General features: G+C 46.3%; 1 protein-coding gene across 12 annotated transcripts in view; it reads right to left on the minus strand.

The window, feature by feature from the left end:
• PLEKHA7 (pleckstrin homology domain containing A7) overlaps positions 1 to 23,645 on the minus strand; it is a 224,223-nt gene that overhangs the window by 6,665 nt on the left and 193,913 nt on the right. For 11 of the 12 annotated variants that reach the window (XM_039236775.1, XM_039236763.1, XM_039236770.1 and 8 more), the window contains 11 exons: positions 20,596 to 20,664; positions 20,336 to 20,416; positions 19,264 to 19,413; positions 18,541 to 18,642; positions 11,294 to 11,402; positions 10,901 to 11,127; positions 7,722 to 7,910; positions 7,506 to 7,623; positions 5,378 to 5,481; positions 4,607 to 4,807; positions 1,678 to 1,836 (listed from right to left, as the gene is read on the minus strand). In XM_039236775.1, coding sequence (XP_039092706.1) covers positions 1,678 to 1,836; positions 4,607 to 4,807; positions 5,378 to 5,481; positions 7,506 to 7,623; positions 7,722 to 7,910; positions 10,901 to 11,127; positions 11,294 to 11,402; positions 18,541 to 18,642; positions 19,264 to 19,413; positions 20,336 to 20,416; positions 20,596 to 20,664 — 1,509 coding nt within the window. The remainder of the gene's footprint in view (positions 1 to 1,677; positions 1,837 to 4,606; positions 4,808 to 5,377; positions 5,482 to 7,505; positions 7,624 to 7,721; positions 7,911 to 10,900; positions 11,128 to 11,293; positions 11,403 to 18,540; positions 18,643 to 19,263; positions 19,414 to 20,335; positions 20,417 to 20,595; positions 20,665 to 23,645) is intronic. The other variant, XM_039236764.1, reaches the window with a different exon arrangement.

Below are 23,645 nucleotides of genomic sequence, written 5' to 3' on the forward strand. Positions count from 1 at the left end.
CTCCTTGGATGGGTGGATGGATGGGTGGATGAAAGAAAGTGATAATGCTTTTCTATGCCTACAAAAGCTCCTCTGATCTAGACAGGAGGCAGCCATGTGGTATTTATTGCTTGTAAGAGGAAAATGTCCCCCGACTCCCTCCCACCGGTCTCTTACATGAACCTAGTAGCAACCTCAGCCTGATGAAACCTTGCTTAGACTAAGAATGCTAAAGGCAAGTTTTGCACCCCAGGGAATTTCTTCCTCCTTGAACTACAAAGGGACACTAAAATGGGGTTGGTTGATGCTTCTAAAAACAAGCTAAATCCAATCCAGGGCAAATCTGGACTTGAATTAAAACCCATGCAGACCTTTCATTCTGGTGAAAGATGGCAAGAAGTAAGCTGTTCTCTGTTATTCCCAATGAGGACAGGTCCAGAGGAAGGAAGTAGATTACATTGTAGCAGGAGGGATTTAGGTTAGAGATAAGAAAGGACTTTTTCCCCTGGCTGGCAGGCCAATTAGGACACCATGAAGCACACTTCCATTGCCAAAGCAACACGCAGAAACTTCTTGTGTGAATCTGAGAAAGCACAGACCTTTGGCCATTTCAGAGGTGCCAAAGGGAAAAGGTCTGAAGGCAGGGGACTGGCTTCATTAACCCCTGGAGCTCCAGCTGACCCCAGAACTCAGCAACTCCACAGGTGTCAATCTGTCCACACCCTGCTAAATCTATCCTTCATGTGGGGAAAACATTTCCTCTTGTGTAGTTTCAGTGCAGGCCAAGTCCTCATACAAATATTTGTGGGGTATTTGTGGGCCACTGTGCACTTCATTCAACAGAGTTGTCATTCAGGAAATATTTACAGAGCACCTACTATGTGCCAGGCTCTGTGCGAAGTACTAAGTGCACAGGGGTGAACCAAAAAGCCATAGACACTGTTCTACAGAGCTTACAAATGGCACTATATAGGCCACAGAAGACCTTCCCATGTCTTGCAGACCCTGAATCTGTCACCTTCTGATTCCTTGCTCTGTTCTTAGGTAAGAGATAGTCCTGACTGATAGAAGACCCAGGGGTTACTTGCTTTCCTGGGCCTGGCCAGTCATGATGCATTTGTGCCACCAGAGGGCACTAGAAGAACTCAGACCAAAGCTATGCAGGCCTCCTAGGCTCTACCATGGCTGAAAATTACACCTGGGATTTTCAGACCTGCTCACCTCCCACCCTCCACCCACACACCACATCTAATTGCTCAAGTTGGCCAGACTTGCCAGTCGCATGGTCAACTCCTAGTTTTCCAGGGAACATTTCCCAACAATAACAACTACCTCATTACATGCCTACTATGTGCCAGGCCCTGTGCTCACAGCTTTCTGACCATTGCTAATCCTCCAGGTAACATGCTGAGTCCCTTACTCCTCACCACAACCCACCTCACTGTCGAGGAAGCTGAGGCCCAGAGAAGTTAGGTGACTTGCCGTAAATTATGGACAGGCAGATTTTGGATCTGCATCAAAGTGCCTGGCTCCTTTTATTGCTTTGAGCTGCCATTCATATATTCTCCTGACTGCTCTGAAGCTGAGCCCTGTTCCCATTCAGGACAACTCCCCCCAGTGCCGCTGGAAGGGTTGATCAGGCTGTGAACCCAAAGGCCAGTTCTCCTGGGGGAACGTGAAGGAAGCCCCTGCCCTCACCTCTCTGCTGATGTCCAAGTCATAGTCTTGAGGTTCCAGGTCCAACTCAGTGACTGGCATGGCCTGTACTTTCAACCAGCCATTCTCTTCCTTGTCCCTTCTTTCCCCTTGCATGGCCCGTTCCAGCAACTGCAGGTCAAAGTCCTGCTCACGCTTCCACTGGGAACAGAACAAGAAGGTTAATTGTAGTCACTTCCTGACTGCTAAAAAAGCCATGCTTGACCTCTTTTGGATGAGGCTTGCAGCACGGAGGTCCTTGGGAAGAGGGCCTGTGACCTATCAGGGAAAAGTTGTGTGATCACGGGCACCTTGCTGGATTCTGTAACCCTGTGTAATGGAGGAGGCGGCCTCTGCCCCTTTGATATGGCCTGATTCCAGACTGCTGATTTCTCTCCGAACTGGGCCCCCAGGGAATTCACACATGTACCTCCAGGGTCCAGTTCTAAGACACATGACTTTGGACTCATAACGGTCCCCAGGGATACAGGAAGCTTCCAGGTCCAAGAGGGTGACCCCAAAACAGAACTTGGGATACAGCTCCAGAGAAGGGGCTGCCCCTTCTGCTGCCACATAGCTTGTGGAAGACTTTTTCTGGTTCAGGAGCCATACATTCCAGCCCAGAAATGATGGAAAAAATAAGCCCTGTGAGGCCCTGGTAAGCAAGTAGAATGGCCAAGACCCTCGCTAATGGGTACTCCCAAGAGGATACACTTAGGGGTCGAGGATATCGCATCCTCAGGAGGGCTGGGGAGGTCCAAGCAGGAAGAGCTAAACTTCTATTTACCCAGGCATCTATTTGGGCCAGATATTTTAAGTCAGAAAAAAATGAAACTATGTAAAATTGAAATGCTAAATCAAACGCAACATTTCCAAGGCTATTCCTTAGTTATCAACTAGGTAACAAATCATCTCTTCACAGAGGGAAAACTAAAGTGGCCATTTTAAGATCCAAGCACAACTATGCAAGTCTGTAGGCACCTTTCAAATCATCCCGGAGGCCTACACACCATCTTTGACACCAGACAGGTTGCTGAGAGGAGGAAACAGGCTCAAAGCCTCTCTTTTCTTGAGCAGACACCAAGCAGATGCTTCTCCATCCCATGTCACCTCCTCCCTCCCACCCATCTCACGGAGCCCCAAATGGTTACGATTATCTTTGATGCCTCCTCAAGTCCCCCCAGAGCCCTAAACCCATTGCTATACGAGCACCTTTCACCCATTCATGCACAAGCTCTCAATATGGACTCCAAGCCAGTGTAATTGCTCTTAGGTGATGATTTACAATTACAGTATGAAAGAATTAGGCATTTGAAGTTTCAAGGATGAAAAATTAATTTAATGATTCACAAAGAAAATGCACATTTTCTTACACGCTCACAAGTGCCCCAAATAGAGACAAATCCTCATTTAAACCCAGCCTGATTGTTTCCACAAACAGAAAAAGTTCACTAGACTCTACGATGTATCCTGGGGAAGAACCACGCCAATCCATTATCATTAAGCAACACGTTTATTGGCGTTGATGCAGAGACTTACACAAGTCTTTTTTTAAGAGAAAAATTACAAGATATTCAAGTTACGATTTTTAAATAATCTTTCTACATTTGAGACATCAGGTTGTAAAAGGTCAGTGTTACCCCAAATGACATTTGTTTATAAAGTTTAAAAGTTACCGGCTTTGCAGCTTTTCAGGATAGGAGTGTCCTGGGTCTTACCCCTTTGGTGTCTGTGCTAACAGCTGCAGAGAGGTCCTCTGAATACAGAACATAATATATCTTGCCATCCATTCAAACTATTAAATACTAGAAACACAAAAAGTTTTCCATAAGAAATTGTGCGATAGGACTGGAGGAATTAAAACTGAACCACCTTAGGATTGGTAGAATTTATTTAAACGTGCAATCTCTGAAGGCTGTGTCTACTGTCCAGGTGTAAGGCATGGACTTTGATAAATGCCCAGACCTCTGGCCATGATCATTGCCCTCAGGCAGTGGGTTGGCTCAGCCTTGCGGGGCAGTTTTTGGGTTTAGTGAATTATGAGTCAGTACGCCTGTACAAAGGGGGCAGCAGAAAGGTGAGTCACACATGGGAGTGCTAGCTAGGCTATGGAGACAAGAGCTGCTATTACAAGCCTGGTAACAAAGAGCACAGGCCAGTTAGAGAATGTTCAATGCAAATTAGAAGCTTCTGTAAACACAATCAGGCAGGATTAGAGAGGCAATGAGCGGTAACACTAAAAGCAAAAGAGCTTGTGCAATGAATTAGGGAAAGAGCAGTCTGGCTAGAGGTCTAGGGAAACGTGTGATTTCAAACAACAGGGAAAAGTCAAATGGAATGTTTCCCAAAAGGACTGAAGGGGACTGTGGGCAGGGTGCAGTTCCGGGAAGCACCACCAGGGGGAAGCACAGAGACCCTGGCTCTCCAGGGACCCCATGAGGCCTTCCAGCACCATAAGCTGTGGGAGACCACGTGCCCTCAGGGTTGTGGAGCACCACCCTGTGCTCAGTTGCTCCATAGGGCATCGCTTAGAGGTTTGGGAGGCAGGTTGGCTTGGGCTCCTCCTCATCACATTGAATCATCTTCCTCCTCCTCCATTCCTCAACTCTGTACACCTAAGTCCTTGACCCAGTTGAGACACGGGATGCTACCAGGGCCTCTCTCAAGCTCAGCTTGGAGAACAAACTTGGGACATTTTCTCTGACTCCTAGGCTCTTGCCGTGACATCCTCACTCCTTCTCTGTTCTGGATCACCCTCTGACCAGGTGACACATGTGGCCTGGGTTGTGGACAAACAGCCTCGTGGGGTGTTTTCTGAACCATCCCGGTTGAAGGCCTACTCTCTCCGGGGGGTGACGTTCTTGCGTTCGGGGAACTCGGGGAAGCTCTGCTCCCTGTCCCAGCCCCGCCTGCCTGGACCCTCCTAACATACTGAGCCGAGATCTCCGGGGAGAGGCTGGCTGAGGTAGCGGGACGAGGGCAGGCCCGCCCTCTCTCCTTGGCTCAGCGTCCTCTTGCGCTCCCGGACCAGGGCCTTCTGGTGCCGCTTCATGCGCTCCAGCTGCTCCTCTGCGCTCATCTTGCCCCGCTGATGGTCCCCTGAGTACAGACGCTCCAAGGCACTCTTGGGTCTCTGAGGAGCAGGGGGGTGAGAGACAGGGCAGCTAGGCTGGGACACAGGGGACAGCCACCCTGCAGCTTCATTCCCTTTCTCTCTCACACACACACACGCACGCATGCACGCACACATGCACTAGCTGGGCTCCTCTTAGCCGTAGAGAACCCCTTTCTCTAAGCACACTCATGGACACAATATCCCTGACCCTCACAGGCTCTCTGGGAAGCACCTCATTCTGCAGATGCAGACGCTGAGGCTCAGGTCGGTCCAGATGGGCATGCATATGGCACGTAATAGGACCAGAACTCAGGGTGCAGACTTCCTGGGTACCCTCCTGCGAGCCTGAAAGGCTGCAGAGAAAGGTGGAGGGTTCGCAGGAAATGGAGAGAGCTGTATGACGCTCTTCTAGGTGGGCAGTGGGAAAGGTATCAATGAGCACATGAGGACAGGGACCCTGACCTCAGCTGAGGTCACCTCTGAGGCCATCCCTGGGGCTCACAGGATTGCCAGTCACCATCCACCTCAGAGCTCTTCCCTCTGTGGGTGATGGAGCAGTGCGTTCCCTAACTTCTCAAGGTAACTCACAGGGAAGGTCACCTTGCTGCTTTCGGCATTGAGACCCCTCCGGAGTGTGACGTAGGGAGCAATGGTGGATGACTGCTGGAGCCTCGACGTGGACCCTGAGAGCCCTTGATGAAGAAAGAGAAGTGCAAGTGTATTTGTGATGGGGTGGACAGGCCACCAGCCCCTCCCTAATCACCTCCCACTTCTGTGAGGGATGCCATGAGGACCTAGCCAACAACACATTCTTCTTCCTCCTTAGGGCCAGGAAGAGCAGGCCCAGATAGAGGATGAGGAGCCAGCCCAGGGATGCTCTCTATCCCCAATAGGGAACAGTGTCCCTGGAGACCTGGAGACTACTCTAGTCTTCCCTCACATGCTGAAGACCTGGGCAGCTTGTCAGGTAGAAAGAATGAAGGGGAAGGGATGTCCTTCATCCTTTCTTCCTGATGCACTCCTACGCATCCTGCATGGCCCAACTTGGATGCCCCACCTCTGTGAAGCCTTCTCAAATGCCCCAGGCAGAATCCATTATCCTTTTATCCTTCAGTTTATTCCTTGGTTACTGCACTAACCACAATGTCAACATATCTGTCCAACTAGACAGCAAATTCAACAATGCCTGGTTGGTTGACTGACTGACTGACTGAATGAATGAATGAATGAACGAATGAATAAATGAATGGAAAGCAGCAGCACCAAGTATTTATTGAACTCTTAACTATGTAACAGGCAGGTACTGTGCTAGGTGTTTTATATAGATTTTGTTCCACTGGCCTTACTATGTAAGCATTACCTGACTATTGTAGAGATGCACAATCTAAGACTCAGAGAGGTCAAGGAACTTGCCCAAGGTCACATGGTAGGAATATCATCAACCATGTGTTTTTCATAGGGTCCTAGAGCTTAGAGAAATCATATCTTGGCTGGCTGGAGCCACTGCCTATGCTTTCTTCACTAACACCAGTCCTTATCAGGGGTGGTCCCTGACATCTGGAAATGGACATCACACTGACAGAAGACACCACTAGCATTTAGCATGTAGGGAAAAGAACGATAAATGTCCTGCGGTGCAAAAAGAATCCTGAGCAACGAAGAAATGTCCTGCCCCAAGTGCCACTAATACTGCCACTGATAAATATCTCCAGGCCACAATGAATTAAGGGAACACTGTCCCTGCGCACAGTGCCAAAGGTTGCAAAATCCAGAGCCTATGCCCTCCAGGGCCAGCTCGGGCCATTGCATGCCTAGGCAGCAAGGTGGGCCGGGAATCCCATAACTCCACAAGTGCTAGAACCATAGCTGTGTCTCCCTCTGCTTCTGCATCTGGCCAAAGAGGGAAAGCACTTGACTGTCCACCGTGGGAAGCAGACAGGAAAGGATCAGGGGAGGAACAGATGAAGGGGTATGGCCAGCCTGCTCAGGGATTCCAGGAAACCCAGATGCAAAAAGGTGGAGAGACCTCCCTTGAAGGAGATTTCTGAGGAGAGGGTCTGGCTATGGGGAAAAAGGGGGATGGGTGAGCCTAAGGCCTAAGTCTGTTCCCATCCCCGTCTTGAAGAGATAGGGGAAGACAATGAGGACATGGCCCAATTGAGAACAGTATTTGTTTAAAGAAAGGACTCATGGAGTCTTTAGAGCGACAAAGAAGAGGAAAATCCCTCTGGAAGGTCTAAGATAGCCAAACTGGAGGCAGTCACCCAACATCCCAGCCTGCAGGGTACAGTGGCTCTGGAGCCACAACCCTGGGACTGTATTCTGGCTCTATCATTTATTTATTATTTGGTAAGTTAGTTAATTTCTCTGAGTCTTAGTTTTTTTTTTATCTCTGAAATGGGGATTTTAATAGTACTTCCTTCATAGGATTATTATAAATATTAACTAAATGAACATAAAGTGCTTAAAACAGTGCTGTGCTTTATAGTAATTGCTCTTGTCATTATTTCTGGGGGCAGATGTAATGAAAGAGAATCATGTGGTCCAGAGGAAAGGACAGGCCCTCCCTGCAGCCCAGAGTCTCCCTGACAGCTGCCATCCATGCGGAGGCCCAATGCTGTAGGCAGAAGGCTGTGAGGTACCAGGTGAGGGCTGAGGAGCAGTGGTATGGTAGAAGTGGGGGCTCCCAAAAAGCCTCCACGGAGTTTTGCCTTACCTCTGCCTGGCAGTGTCTGGTACCTGCTGTCAGGGCCCACAAGTCCCAGAGAGGGCTGGGCCATTTCCCCACTGAAAGTCGCCAGCTCGGGCTCACTCACGTAGGACCGAAGTTCTACCTGTGGGCAGAGTCTGAGGCTGTCACACTTGCCCAGTGTCATATCACCTTCCCTCCCCTCGCACACAGTGGGGCAGCCCAGGGGCCCTCCCTGCTCACCCTGGAGTCCCCATTCACACACTGCCCCTGCTCCCGGTCTCGCTTCCTCTCGTCCGACTGCCGCTTAAGGCCCCTCACTGAAGTGTGCCGGATGATGGTGGCCTCCTTGGGCAAAGGTGGCACAGCCGGGGGCTGGTCCTCTGGACTGTAGAGCTCAGGGAGTGGGGGCCTGGGAGGTGCCTCATCTTCCTGCTCAGAAAAAGAACAGAGTCAGTGCCTAGTGAGAGGGAGCTGAAGGGAGGATGCCTCCCCGTCAGGCATAGAGCAGGCCCCATGAGGCCTGCAGAGCAAGACTGCTTCAGCCCAGGGATGCCAACATTTCCCCTGGATGAGCTGTGAAGGAGGGGAATGCCTCTGCTCTGATCCTGTTCTTCCCTTCCACTCTCTCATTTTCCGTGCTTCAAAGCATAACCTGTACAAAATCCAGAACTCCGGTTTCCTGCATCCATGGTCTTCTTCCACTTGCTAGAAGTGTACCATGGGAGGAGCAGGCTGGTAACTCCATGCTTCTTTGTATGTTTCACAGCACTCCCCCCCCCCCCCCCCCATACATCTACCCCACTCCTGCTGGCTCTCTGTCCCCACATGGTCTCTGGATCCTTCAACAGGTTGGGATCTAAGCAAGGACAGTCTACATCCTCCAGCCCTTTCTACCAGAAATGTGCGTGGTTACAAAGTATTTCCTCCTTCCTGACTCAGGGACTGAACAAGCAGTCAGCATGGGTGACTCACTGCCTTCCTATCAGCCCACTCCCTAAGCAGTGATGAATGTAACTATTTTCCTTGAAAATGACCCACAAATCCACCCCCCCCCCCAATAAATGTTCTCTGAGAGCTGTGGCTTCTGCCCAGACCATCAGCCTGGCCCCTGACTGCCATGGACACCCACTCCTGGAATCAATGACCTTCAGGGCTGTTTCCTAAATGCCCCCTTTATTAGTTTAATTTTACTTTGTTTTTCAGGATTTGGGCGTGGTCAGGAAAGGGTGCTGAAGCTTGCTCTACAAAGGTTTGTCAACATTCTAGTAAAGCGACACATCTCACTACTGTGTGAAAACAAAGCTGCCTATTCCAGATCCCCTAGGCTCTCTGAGCATCAGTGTGTCCCAACTCTGACAAGGTCTTGGAATCGACAATTTCTAAACAGCTCCCTGGAAAGATAAACACAAAACACTGACGCAAACACAAAACCGCCTTTGATCAAAGGGAATAGAATGTCTAGAGATGGAGGGTGGGAGGAGACACTTTATTATATACTTTTTTGATATATTTTGATTCTGTGCCCTTTGAGAGTATTACCTAAATATAAAAGTAAGCGATATTAAACTCAAGAAAATAAGCCAAATAAAAATGGAAGAACTATAGCTATGCGCAACAATGTGGGTAAGTCTCACAAATATAATGTGAGAATCTTTTTTGTATCTTGAAAAGGTACAGGATACAAAAGAATACAGTATCACCTACAGGAAAAATTGAAGTGTATAGGACATAGGTAGCAAATTTTTAAAAAGAAAAAAAAGGCAAGGAAATTGTCCAAGTCAAGATAGTGATAGTGGTTACTTCTGGCAGAAAAGGACTCAGGCCTGAGGGCTCCAGTCGCTGACAAAGTTCTATTTCTTGGTTTGGATGTTGGTATAAACAGGTGTCCTCTTCATTATTTGTTAAATTATATATTCATGTTTTATGTACATTTTAGGGTATCACTGCTTCATAAATATAAATAAACAAACAATAATAAAATATGGTAAACCTGGTGAATGAAAGGAAATAAGATCACCCCCCCAAGCAGTGACCCTGATACTCAACCAAGTTGAAAAGCCCTGCCTGCAAGCCACAGAGGACCAAGCTGTGAAGAGCCTCTGTGACCATCTATTCCGAGCTCCTTGTTCTGTACCAGGGGAAACTGAAGAAGCCCAGAAGGGGGTGGTCACCGTCCAAGGGCCCAGTGAGAGAACAGGAACTGGAATCCAACACAGCTCCCAGGCTGCTACCTTCCTCCTCTGCTCCTCATCCTGGCTAGCAGGCACCTTGCCTTAAGTCAGGAGCCATCTGCCTCAACCATGTTTGCTGTGCTATTTTCTGTTCTGTGGCTGGTATCCCCATTGCCTCTTAGATATAAAATTGGGAAGGAGATCTCAACATGAAGAAATTCACAATAACTTAGTCCCAGCACCTGTCATTCCGCCCTGGGTCCTGGGCTATAGTTGGAAGCAGGTGGACAGTGAGGACCAGGGTTTGGGAACTTGTGTGTTTTAGCCAGTACTGCACACCAACCTTGTCAGAGGTCCTAGGCACACCCAGTGACCAGGCAAAGCTCCTCTAAGCCTTTGTCGGCAAAACCTGAAGGTCCCCGTTCCAAGGTTCCCTCTACTATGACTTTCTTGTCACTTGGGCCAGATGCCTTGTATTCTCCAGCCAAGGCTGGCCTGGCCCTGGAGACATGAACCATCACATTACCTGACCACATCTTCTAGTTCCTTAAAGTCTGCTCCCAGACTCTGTCAAAAGCTTGGCCTTTCTCTTTGCCAGTCAAGCCAAGGTGTTGGCTCAAGCAACCACGCAGGCCACAAAACTGATCTGAGGAGCTGGGTTGGATGGCAGGTGGCACAAAAAACAGTCAGGAGATGTGGACTGGATCCACTAATACAGAGATCTTAAGCAAAGGTTAACACCTTTGGGCCTCAGTTCTCTTATGTGAAGAATGGAATACAGACCTTCTTGTCAATACTCCATGAGGTTATTGTGAAGATCAACTGTATTCTACAACCCAATGAATACAAATACTCTTGCTGAGAGGAATTCATCGCCAAAGGCTTATGTAACTCCAGGTTTGCAAAGAGTTCTATGTGGGGCTACCTACCTCTGCATGATGCATATCACAAATTCCACCCTACTTAGCACAATCACTTCTTCTTGCCAGACCTCAGTTTGCATGACTGCAAAATGGGAAGGTTGGGCTAGATCCTCTCTAAGGCCCTTTCCAGTTCTGAGAGTCTAAAGCACAATGGCAGGGCCCTACCACTTCTTAACTGTTCATAGCTCAGGACTCTGGCTGGTTCTGTCTCCCCAGGTTTCCCCAAAAGCTTCTCTCCCAGCAGAAGCTGACCTGAGGACAGAGAGGGACAATCATCTCCCAGAGGGAAAACAAGAGCGCTCAGCAACTGGTCATCTATACTTACAACTTTGGGCTTTGTCTTGGTTGGTGACTGAAGAGGGGATGTCACTTTCCTCAGCTGGGGTGGATGAGGTCGGTACGGCACATAGGTTTGCAGCTGGGGGAAGAGTCGAACCTCGAGAGGGGTCCGCACGGGGCTGGTGGGAGGGCTGGGCTGTGGGGGCGGCTTGCTCTCAGAAGTCGAGAGTGAAGGCACAGGTGGGTGAGGAAACAAAGGCACCGTTTTTCTCTCTAAAGGGTGTGGAGGGAAACAGAGGATGGAATGGAACAAAGACCCTCATCCTGGGAGGACAAGGGGAGGGGCTTATGCCACAAAGACCCGACCTCTGCAAGGGCCAGCCCACATACCTGGGTGTTGGCCTCCAACCTCCTTCCCCCAGGAAGATGGCCCACTCACCTGGATTTTTGACTGATTCCACCAGGATTCTAAAGTTCTCTTTATTTGCACTCAGGCCTGCAATGACGTCTTCAATCCTCCAGAGATCCTTCTGTATCTGTGATTTCTCCTGAGAAAGACAAGGTGGTGGTTCATTTCCTTCTTAGCTCCTCACCAGAAGTTTCTCATTAGGATTTATGTTGTCATTTCAGATATAGCTCCTCACCCTGGAGTGGTGGTGGGGGCATCCTCTTTGGAAACCCCACCAGGGCTAGAGCCAAGACTGCCTCAAAGCTTCATAGGGTATGGCACATATGGAGAATGCTCAAGATCTAGGGGAGAAATTCAGATGATCTTTCACTTATTCACCTTGCCTACTTCTCCCAAATTTAAAAGTAGCTTGCCTTGAATATTGAATGCTTCCACTAGTAAGGTATCTAGAGTAATCAAAGTCAGAAACAGAAGAGTGGTTACCAAAGGCTGGGGTGGAGAGGGGGATGAGGATTGTTGTTTAATGGGTAGAGAGTTCCAGTTTTGCAAGATGAAGAAAATTCTGCAGATGGGTTGCACAATGTGAATATACTTAACACTACTCAACTGTATGTTAAAAATGGCTAAGGTAATAAACTTTGTTATATATATTTTATCACAGTTAAAAAAAAAATAAGACTGTTTTAGGCAACCATGGCAAAAGGGAAGAGACAGTGAAGACTAGAAGTTACACTATACCCAGAATATAAAGAGCATCTTTTTGGGGCGCCTGGGTGGCTTAGTCAGTTAAGCGTACGACTTTCGCTTAGGTCATGATCTCGCGGTTCGTGGGCTCGAGTCCCACATCGGGCTCTGTGCTGACTGCCAGCTCAGAGCCTGGAGCCTATTTCAGAGTCTGTATCTCCCTCTCTCTCTGACCCTCCCCTGCTCACGCTGTCTCTCTCTCTCTCCTAGAAATAAATAAATAAAAAATAAAAAAGAGCATCTTTTTAAAAACTATTTTATTTATTTTTTAAGTAGTCTCTACACCCAATGTGAGGCTTGAACCCATGGATCCCAAGATCAATAGTCGCATGCCCTACCAACTGAGCAAACCTGGTGCCCCATCAAGAACATCTTTTAAAAGACAGCACTGAATCCTGGGATTTGGGGTTTATTTAAGAGTACAATGGGCAGTGACTATCTGGTAATAAAAAGAAATGAAGTATTAGTACATGCTATAACATGGATGAACCCTGAAAACATTTATGCCAAGTGAAAGAAGCTAGATACAGAAGGCCATGTATTATTTCATTTACACAAAATATTCAGAACAGGTAAATCTACAGACAAAGTAGATGAGGTGGGGGTGTGGATGGGGAGTGACTCTTCATGGATGGAGGGTTTCTTTTGGAGGATGATGAATATGTTATGAAAATTTATTGTGGTGACGTTGCACAATTCTGAATATTCTAAAAACCACTGAATTGTATACTTTAAAAGGTTGAATTTTATGGTAAGATAGAACCATTAGTTTTAAAAAAGTACAATGGGAAAAGAGCCAGGCTACCGACCATATGCACACTCTGACAAGGTACAATAGAAATCAGATGGGGAGAGATCCTAAAAAGAGGTGAGCAGACTTTATCAGGATTAAAGGACTGTGGGCATTCTAAGGAGTATAGTTGACAAACAATGTTACATTAGTTTCAGGTGTACAACATAGTGATACAACTACTCTGTATGTTACACTATGTTCACCACAAGTATAGCTACCATCTGTCAAGATATAATGATACAGGGGCACCTGGGTGGCTCAATTGGTTAAGCGTCCGACTTCAGCTCCGGTCATGATCTCACAGTTCGTGGGTTTGTTCCCTATGTGGGGCTCTGTGCTGACAGCTAGCTCAGAGCCTGGAGCCTGTCTTCGGATTCTGTATCTCTGTCACTCTCTGACCCTTCCCTACTCATGCTCGCTCGCTCTCTCTCGCAAAAATAAAACATAAAAAAATTCAAATGTAGCCATTGACCAAAACAAGGAAATGAAATATTCCTTTGGTGAACTTGCTTCTTTAAAAAAAAGAAAAAAAGAAGAAAAAGATACAACGATACAATGCTACCACAATATCATCGACTATGTTCCCTATGCTGTGCCTTTTATTCCCATACTTAGTCATTCCACAACTGGAAGCCAAAACCTCCCCCTGCTCCCCTTTACATGTTTTGTGTACCCCCCTCAACTCCCTCCCTTCTGGCAACCATCAATTTGCTCTCTGTATTACAGCCCTGCATCTGTTTTGCTTATTCTTTTGTGAAATTCCACGAGTGAAATCATATGGTATTTATCTCAGTCTGACTTATTTCATTTAGCATAAATGAAATCCATGTTGCTAAAAAGGCATGAGCTCTTTTTTATAGATGTGTAATATTCCATTGTGTGTCTGTACAGCATATTCTTTATCCATTTGTCTACAGATGGACATTTAGGTTGCTTCCATATCCTGGCTATTGTAAATAATGCTACAATAAATATAAGGGTGTGTATATCTTTTCAAATTAGTGTTTGTTTTTTTCAGGTAAAAACCCAATAGAAGAGTTATTGGATCATACAGCATTTCTAATTTTTTAGAAAACTTCCATGCTGTTTTCTATAGTGGCTATACCAATTTACACTCCCACCAACAGAACACAAGGGTTCCTTTTTTTCCACATCCTCACCAACATTTCTTATCTTTTTTATTTTAGCCATTTTGACAAGTATAAACTGATATCTCATTGTGGTTTTGATTTTCATTTCCCTGATGTTTAGTGATGCTGAGCACTTTTTCATGTGTCTGCCGGTCATCTGTATAGCTTCTTTCAAAAAATGTCTATCAGGGTCTTCTGCACCCCTCCTTTTTTTGGTGTTGGGTTGTGTAGGTCCTTTATATATTCTGGATATTAACCTGTGGGCAACTTTTAATAGAGTTTCTTAAACATGAAAGTATTATTTTAATTTTTTTAAATGTTTGTTTATTTTTGAGAGGGAGAGAAAGAGGAGGAGACAGGGGAGGGGCAGAGAGAGAGGGAGAGAGAGAATACCAAGCAGGCTTTGTGCTGTCAGCACAGAGCTCAATGTTGGTCTCAGTCTCACAAACTGAGATCATGACCTGAGCTGAAACCAAAAGTTGGACACTTACCGACTGAGTCACCCAGGCACCCCAGTATTCTTTTAATTTTTAAACTATCATGGGAGAAGTTAGTCTTGATCATTCCCCATGGACTTAAAGACTTCACACCACATCTCCTCTCAAGGTACCAGTCACCCTCAAGTGGAAGAATTCTTGCATGTGTGATACTTAAGAACTTGCCTGATTCTGCAAGTAGACTATATGCTCCTTGGTAAATCCCCACAGGGATTGGGACCCAGCAGGTTCTCAGTACATGTATATTGAGTGAAAAAAGGACCAATCACATAAAATTTATTGACCAAATGCTGTCCAACAGCTGTGACAACAGATGTCTGGAGCCTCTCTCACAAGGGAGCTCACATTCTCATACTCTCTCCACCCTTCCAACACCAATGCACATCCTCAGGGCTGATAAACAAGGAACGGGCTTGATGCTCACCTCCACACCAAAGAACAAGTGCCCTAAAACAGACATGTTATTGAGCCCAGAGTGTGTGTGTAAGCTAACAGGATTATCTCTAGAGTGGAGGTCCCCAAGCAGAATGCTGGGAACAGGTTAAAGGGAGTGTGTCAGATTAAAATCAACCTTCTCCCCTCTCCTCTGGCAGTCTCCCTGGCATACATACCTGTCAGTTTACAATCCTGCCCCCATTTTGCCTTTCTGTCACCCTCGCATGTAAAAGAAGAGCAATGACAAGCAAAAGCCAGAGAATCTCTGAGGTTCTCCAAGGATGATGGAATTTCAGAACTTAAGGACGAAGTCAAGGAAGCTTTTGCAGAGCATGGGGTGGTTTTCATTCCTGTATCCTCACACCATGATGGGCAGGAAGACTCCTATGTACTGCATTCAGCAAAGGCTTGAGTTTATTGTCCAGAAGTAAGAACACATACAGGTAACCTCACTATCATACAGTTTTCACACAGTGTGATAACATATCTGGATGTTCTTTATCCTCTGGCTTCCCTGCACAGGTGGTGGTCATGAGGATCTTTATAAATTCATCCACTCATCTTCACTGAAAAACCTATGAATTTTTTCACAGCCAAACCTGGCTAAAGGGAGGCAGGTTTCCAAGTTCCACTGTTGAGAATTTGCATATGGGGCTACAAGCATATCTCCAGGGTTAATGACTCTGGAGTCTAATATCAGGACTCTAAAAGCTTGTCTTGTCTAGAATTACACCAAAGAAGTGAGCACAAAGCCTGTTCAAAGAAGGGCTTTGTAAGCCTCCGAGGTCACTGTGGCACTCAAGGAAAGCATGAGCAATGCCTCCAGCCTAGGTAGAAATCAAGCTGCAGGGGCTAGGCTTCAATGTAGCCTAGCTTCTCGTAACTTATGTAGTTAAGTTCTCCAGGGAGTCTGTCTTTTGGAGCAGAGAAAGGGATTCTGGGACTGCTGTGTGTTAAATCACCATGAAATAAGGCATGGTAGAAACACGAATGGCCAATGATCACATAAAAAGATGTTTAACCCACTAGTGATTAAATTCATGCAAATTAAAACAAGATGACCTTTTTTCAACCAAAAGACGCAAAAACTAAGAAGACTATTAACATTAAGTGCTGGAGAAGCTGTGGGTTAACAGGGTTCAGCACCCTCATTCACTGTGGGTGGGAGGGCAAATGAGTGCAGCCTTTTAGAGGCAGCCTCCATCAACATGTAAGATGTATACTCATTTCAATTGAACAAGGCCACTCCTAAAAGCCTATCTTAGATAAATGCTTATAAATGATCTTGAAAAGGCAGTTATGAAGATACTTATTGTGGTACCATTAATAAAAGCAAAATACTTATGTGGAAACTAATTTGACAATAAACTATTTGTAAAAAAAAATAAAAAATAAAAAAATAAAATAAAATAAAAGCAAAACACTGCAAACAACTTACATGTCCATCAAAAAAGAATGGCTAAAGTATGGAATACCTAGATTATGAAAACTATGTAGCAGTTAAGAACTAATTTCTTTTATGGGGCGCCTGGGTGGCTTAGTCGGTTAAGCGTCCGACTTTTGCTTAGGTCATGAGCTCGCGGTTCGTGGGTTCGAGCCCCGCGTCGGGCTCTGTGCTGACTGTCAGCTCAGAGCCTGGAGCCTGTTTCAGAGTCTGTGACTCCTTCTCTCTCTGACCCTCTCCTGCTCACGCTGTCTCTCTCTCTCTCTCTCCCCTAGAAATAAATAAAACATTAAAAAATTAAAAAAAAAAAGAATTTCTTTTACTTTTTCTTTTAGCTTTCTGAGTTATGGAAATCTTCTATAGTCTGTGCCATCCAATATAGTAGCCACTAGCCACGTGTGAGTCACTACTGAGCATTTGAAATGATTCTAGTGTGACGGAGGAATATATTTTTAATTTTAGTTAATTTCATTTACTTTATGTTTACACTTAAATAGCTAGCTACTGTATCAGGCAACATAAACTCGGGGGTATTTTTCCTGGAAAGATTTCTATAACATAAAGTTATGACAAAAAAGCAAGTTACCGAACAATGTGTAAGTATGATTCCTAAGTAAACCCAATTCACACTCCCAAATAAATTATATTATGTACAGGCACATGTCTGAAAATGTACAGAAAATGGTATGGAAGACAATACCACCCACTGATGGTAATGGTTACATACAGAGAAGGTGACAGGGCTAGAGCAAAAAGGGAAGGGAGGGAAGAGGAGCTTTTATTTTATGTTTTGCTTTTGCTTCTTATTGTTTGGCCTTTACAGAGAGATGTATTCATGTGTTATTTTTATAATTATAGAAACACAAGGAATGAAAAGCTAAACAAATCACTGCTAAAATTAATGTAGATCTTTGAAAAATATCCAAGAAGATAAGTATAATGGGACAGAACACTTTAAAGAGCTAGTAACTAGAAATAATTACTTGAAGGACTTCGTCAACAGTATTGTCACTAGTATTTTCAAGCCACTATGCCAAGTGCTGGGGAACCAAAAAATAACAGGAAAATGTTAGCTTGGATGCAGGGAAATTATGGGGGAAAAAAACAACAACAGCAAGAGACAGACAACTTCTGGGAGACCTAGGAGGCCAGCCCTGAGCTACAGGCAAGAGTCTTCTCCACATGGCCTTGGACCAGGTTTCTGGGAATCAGCTCCCAATGGTGAGTGGAGGGATAACAGGCTTCTCCTGGGGTAACAAATCGACTCCCCTCTTGTATTCCTTCACTAATATCCAGAGTCAATATATACATGAATTCACTTGAAGGAAGAGCCTTGGCTAGAAATAGTCCATCGATTAGCAAGCTTAGTGCAAAAATTGGTCTAGCATGGCGCCTCAGGCACAAGATGTCTCAACACTTGCTGATTTCAAATAAATTTATGTCAGAGTGCTGATGGGAGATACAGTAGATCTGAAGTTGGGTTCGAATGCATGTTATTTTCCCTTTTTAAAAATTTGAGGGTGGGCAGAAGCCTGATCGGGCACCATGGTGGGGAAACACTGGGCAGCTGGAGGACCCAGCCTGGAAGAATAAAAACCACACAGAGCCTTTTTTCTTTCACCTTTGGGGGCAGAGGCAGCCATCAACAGAGTGGCCTGGTTTTTAAGGGTAGAGAAGGTAGGGCTCTAAGGCTGCCTTTCCTGAGTGGGGCAGTGGCCACAGCGATGGGTATCTCCCAGCCTGGCTCCAGAAATGCAAATGACTGCCTGGAGACCAGAGGCACCTAGATGGACCTGGAGTCACACTACCTCCCTCAGGTGAAGGACTGATAACATCTATCTTCAGAAACCAGAGGGAGGAAGGAAGGAAGGAAGAAGGTGGGGCTTTCTGCTGCTAAGTGAGTAGCTCTAAGATGAAGCCAAGACTCATGGGAACACAGATTATTCTCAAGTGTCTATAAGGTTCTCAAGATCGATATTTCTCTCCCCTCAGGGCCATTTCCCCCAAATGATCGGTAGCAAAACACTTACAAAAACACCCCCAAGACCTTGTGTTTGAGAGGAGAGAAGCAGGGGGTGCTGAGGTGAGCTTTCTCATCACAGCCTGGCTGGGGGGGCAAGGAGGCTGAGTCCCAGTGGAAGAGGAAAAAGCCCCTGGGTAGGGCTCATAGCCCCACAGGTGAAGGTTCTCAGAAGAGATCAGAGCTCAGAAGGGATGAAAAGCCTGTGGGTCACCTGGAAAAAAAAGGCTCTTCTGTGTTGTTCTTGCAGGGTCTGCTTCAGCTGTTCCACGTCACTCTCTAACTTCAGGTATTCATTCCAGGCATTTTCCATCTCCTGTGGGCCAAGGAAATGCTTCTGATTCTTAGTTATCCCCTGTCCCCCAGATGGCCCCATGAGCACCTGTGCTCTTGACCACTGCTGACCCAGCCAGGGGAAGAGGAAAAGGGGGACCCAGAAGGTCTCAGGCAGGCCTGGCAGGAGAGAGACCCAGGCTACCTGCACTGTTCCCTCTCCCACCATTGGAGATGCTTTCATCCCCAGCCCTGGCAGAAAGTGCCTGCACCACATATGAGACGGACAAATAAAAAAGGAGAAATTCTGACATCTTGGAATTAACTGTACACAGATCAGGGGAAGGGCGGTGCAGGCTGCTCTGAGAAATCTGGTCCCTTTGGTGTTTTACTGTAGCCATACAGGAGTCACTGAAGGAAAGCATTCTGAGGTACCAGCAGAGACGGACACGTCACCCCCAGACAAGGTGAGCTACTATCAGGAGGCAGCTTGGAGAACTTCTACTACTCCAAGGCTCCTGTCCTTGGCCAACAACTCAACTACAGCTTGTGAGATAGGAGAAGTAGCCCCCTGCCCAGCCCATCTTAGGGGAGTGGAGTGGAGGAGTGAGGTGGAGGAATGGGGGCAGGGGAGTGTCTGCCATCCTCCACACCCTCTACGCACAGTGGATTCTCTGGAGATCTCCGCCCGGATGTGGACAAGGTCTTCCTGCAGCAACTTCTGCTGGTAAGCAATCTTCTCCAAGTGCTGGGGCTGGTCTCGGTACTGGTCCATCTGTCTGTGCAATACCTCCAGCACGGACTCTAGCTGGTCCTACATTGGGCAAGGGCCAAAGGGCAAGGGGAAAGCAGGACAGTCCCTGAAGGCTTCCCCATACCACGCCAGGAACTAAATAAACCTGCTGGATCTAAGGCTGAAAGACCTACTGCCCAGCTGTGGCTTGAGTCAGGGCCTCTGATTCTAGCTCAAACTCTGCCCATTGGGGGGCCTCTTGGAACAAGCTACCTAATAGCTCTCTGCCTCAGCTTCCTCATCTATGAAGTGGATATAAGGTCATCCATTCTTTAGCGTATAAACTACATAAAGGATCCTCTTTGAGGATACATCAAAGAGTAGATGGAAAGTTCTCTTAAGTTTTCTTAGGGCATGTTATAAACCTTCAGCATCACAAATATAATGCCTTATTAAAGTGCAAAAAAAAAAAACAAAAAAAAAAAAACACCTAAAACCAAAACCAACCAATCACACTAAGGGTCCAAGAAACCAAACATCGGCAGCTGCTGGCCTGTCACTCCTATCTCATCCAGACTTGCTTCCTCCATAGCCCAGACTCCTTGGAAGAAAGGAGCCTTAGAAAGTGACAGCCTCTGTCCTATTATAAGTGTGGGCACTTTCTCCAAGGCATCTCCCTTCCATGGAGTTCAGGAGCCTGGGGTCATCATATACAAGCCAGTGGAGCTCTCCTCTCCCAGGCTAACCTTACAGGGCCTCCAAGGAGAAGTAGGCCAGAGCAAAATTAAGCTGGAGGAGGGATAGGTGGCACTTGGAAAAACCAGGCTGAAGTCTCCCCAAAAGATTTCCTCCAGGTTTAGGCAGAAATCCTCCCTTTAAACCTGAACACACTCTTCTCGATAAATGAATACCTGTGACATGAAAGTCCAATCAGTATCTGTGGAAAGACAGGATGACAAAACCCGCGCCACCCGGCCCAAGATTATGCAAAACTGATGCATACTTTGTTCTCCTTGAGGGCTCGGATCTTGTCTTCCAAGTCCTGGAGGATTCTGTCTTGTTCACAGAAGATGCTCAGTTTGACCTGTGAGCAAGAACAGGTTGGAGAAGGCCTGGGATGATGAGAAAAGGGCACAGCCTTGAAGTGTGATCAGAAGGCCTTTGGCCTTCCAATCCCTCCAAACTCAGCCTGAAGCTACCCGCCCGCCTTGGGTCTGGGGCAGCAGACAGCCGGGGGGTCAGCCTGTCGCCCTGTTCACTCACGTCGATGTCACTCTCTGCAATCTTCACCGGCTTCAGACTTCGATCCTTGACAAGATCCCGGCCCGTCATCTGGGAGGTGAACAATTTAAAGGAGATTAACCACAGGTTCAGGATTAGATCTGGAGAAGGAGAATTAGCCCCAAATGGACAAGTGTGGAAGTCTTAGCAGGTAGGCTCATGGCATGAAAGGGGCAAAAAACTCAGGCGCTACCTCATTTGTATGCCTGTATCATTTTAGGGAAAAACCAAAGCCTTTTTGTGATCCAAGCAGCATTTGTAAATTCCTCAAACTAAGGAAAAAGTAGATGTCCAAGTTACACTACTGTATAGGACTGTGGAAGCTTAAATTTGCCCAAAATGAATCCAGTATGAATCCTGGAAGATTTAAAAGACAGAGTTTAGCTATTGAATCTGTGACACCACCTGCCCCCACCCAGGGCAGTGAGATGAACCAGGAGGAAACAGCTAGTCCCTGGGGCACTGTCAAGCTTTAGTTTAAGGAAGCCTCTGAGCAGCTTACTTCCCCATGAGCAAGGTTAGTCTATCTCACCCTACACCATTTGGGAAGAGAATCTGGTCAAGGGATGAAGGAACCTAGATAATTATTGGCTGGGGTTTTCAATTGATCCCTAAATAACTGAGGCTAGGTCATACTTGTGTAAGTCACATGTTACCCTGTTGTCTCAAGAAAGGAAACCAAAAAGCAGTAGACAAAAATCACCCAAACTTATGAGCCAGGGGGCATTCAGAACATTGTCCATCCCTCCCTTGACCCCACGTGGGCACCGTGCTGCCATATTCCACTAACCCCTACAAAGCTAAACTCAACTCTTTAGCCCATGTTTTCACTTCCCCTAATCCCCTTCATTCAAAAAGCTGTATGGGGTCAGGGTCCTCTTCCACAGATGCACCTCTCCATGACCAAGCCATTGTCAGGGAGAGCCAGGTCAAATATGCCCCATGCAGGGATGAGCATCTTGCTGAACTCCATTTTGCAGATGTGACCAGGGAAACAGGGTGGAACCAATCATAGCTGAGACAGGTGATGTGTATCCTGTGCAGAGGGTTCCAGTGTGGGGGGACAGACAGTTGCTGGAGAGATGGCCCTCACTTTCTCCCTACTCCATCTAAGAGGTCCAGTAAGTTTGTGAATGTGAATAAGAAGCAGAAATATACTGGCAAACATTCCCTGTAAAACTCAAGCCACTCATGTGCCCCACTGTCCTACACTCCTTCTCATCATCGGCAAATGCAAAGGTCAAGGTCAAGGGACAATGCCTTCTCTATGTCTTGGGCTGAGGAATTAGTCTGGCTGCAGACACACCCCCACCCATTCCTATGCTCTCTTTGGTCACAGAGTAGATGGCAGGGACCGCCATCTTATTTATCTTGGTCAAGTTAGCCCTGCACATAAAGCCTGGCACACTGGAAGGCACTGGGAAGATGTTTATTGCATTGCAGGTAGGTCAAAGGTAAACACATGTGGGTCAGTGCTATAGCATCCTGGAAAAAGTAGAACTCCAGCCAAATTCTGCTCTTCAGACTGGCAGATTATGTGTACGTACATGTATACACACAGTCACGGAACACATGGACTACTGCCACAATCCACAAACACACTGCTGGCTCCTGCAAGGACAGAGGGGCAGGAAAGGTGGGAGAATAAGGGGAGGGAGGAGGAGGAGGAGGAGGGGTGGAATGAATCTGGTGAGCCACAAACAGCTGGACCTCGCAGGCAGGAATTGGGCTAAACTCAGGGGAACCCCGCAGGTAGAGGTAAGGAGGTCACTCTGTGTCATGGTCCTTCATTAAAGCACAGGACAATGAGTTTGTCTGCTCTCCAAAGGGCTGACCCTTGGCTTACTTCCTAGGAAGAAATCATTTTCAAATTGAGATATGCTGTGGGGATTTTTCCTCCTAGCAAAACTCTTCCCCTGATTTCACTGAAGCTTTTAACAGATGATATCTTTTTGATACTGAAATGGCAAGGCAGAGAATCTAATTGAGCAATGCCTCATTTATCCAGCACCATCAGAAAAGGAATGATGTATTCTACACCCAAAAAAAAAAAAAAAAAAAAAGAAAAAAGGGCATTTTGAGAAAGCTGAACCTTTTAAACTTTTTGATGGAAAGGTTTCTAAAAGTAAGTCCTACGCTGCCTTCACAGAACTGAATATAAATTCATCCTTTTGGGGAATGAATCAGTCATTATAAAAATCAGTAATACAGAATTTCTTAGAAGTTAAGTGTGTTAGGACTATTTGCCTCCTGATTAAATGCTTCTAAATTTCTGTGCTTTCATTTCCATTTTAGATGGACACATAACATTTTTCTCTCTCAGGATATTAGGTTACTCCCTCTTTTCTAAGAAGTAACTCTCTCTTGTTCCCTTTTAATGGCTGTGGTTAAGGTGCTGTGAGTTAGGAATTGAAATGACTGAGTTGGTTAGGACTGGAAACTCAACAGAGGTGACACTTGCTGCTTTTCCCTAACTAACTCACCTCCAACTGGATCTGGTGCTGCTCAGGGGAGATCCTCTCATACCTGGTATCTCCCACCAGTATGGACCTTATATATCAGATGATATGCTCAGTCTCCCCTCAGAAGATAGTAACCTGATGAGAGGGGATTGTGGGGACTATGACGTATTTTCTCTGTATCCTCAAAGTCCAGTCAGGGCCCACCACATTGAGGATATTTGGGGCATGTTTGCTTAGTGAACCTGTGACTGCATCAAAATCCTGTGAGTTGGCTCCCACTCCTATAGGCTTTAGAGCATGGGCTTCATGAATGTGTTTACACAGCTCAAAGGCCTTTTAAACTTCTGAATTTAACTTTGTTCTAGAGAGTCAAGGCTACTATGAAATACCCCCAAGTAGTAGATTACATCTAATTTTACTTTTAAAACTGTGTTTTGTGATAGCAGTGTTTAAATCCATTTAAAATATCAATTATGTGTCTCGTTTCTGTCACCAGAAAAAGTGAAATTCAGTGGGAACTCATCCATTTGAAAGAGTCTGCGCACCAGAAAGAACTGAAGGCCACTCAGG

Source organism: Hyaena hyaena, unplaced genomic scaffold (genome assembly GCF_003009895.1).
Source record: "Hyaena hyaena isolate Hyena2069 unplaced genomic scaffold, ASM300989v1 scaffold_116, whole genome shotgun sequence".
NCBI classification, from domain to species: domain Eukaryota; kingdom Metazoa; phylum Chordata; class Mammalia; order Carnivora; family Hyaenidae; genus Hyaena; species Hyaena hyaena.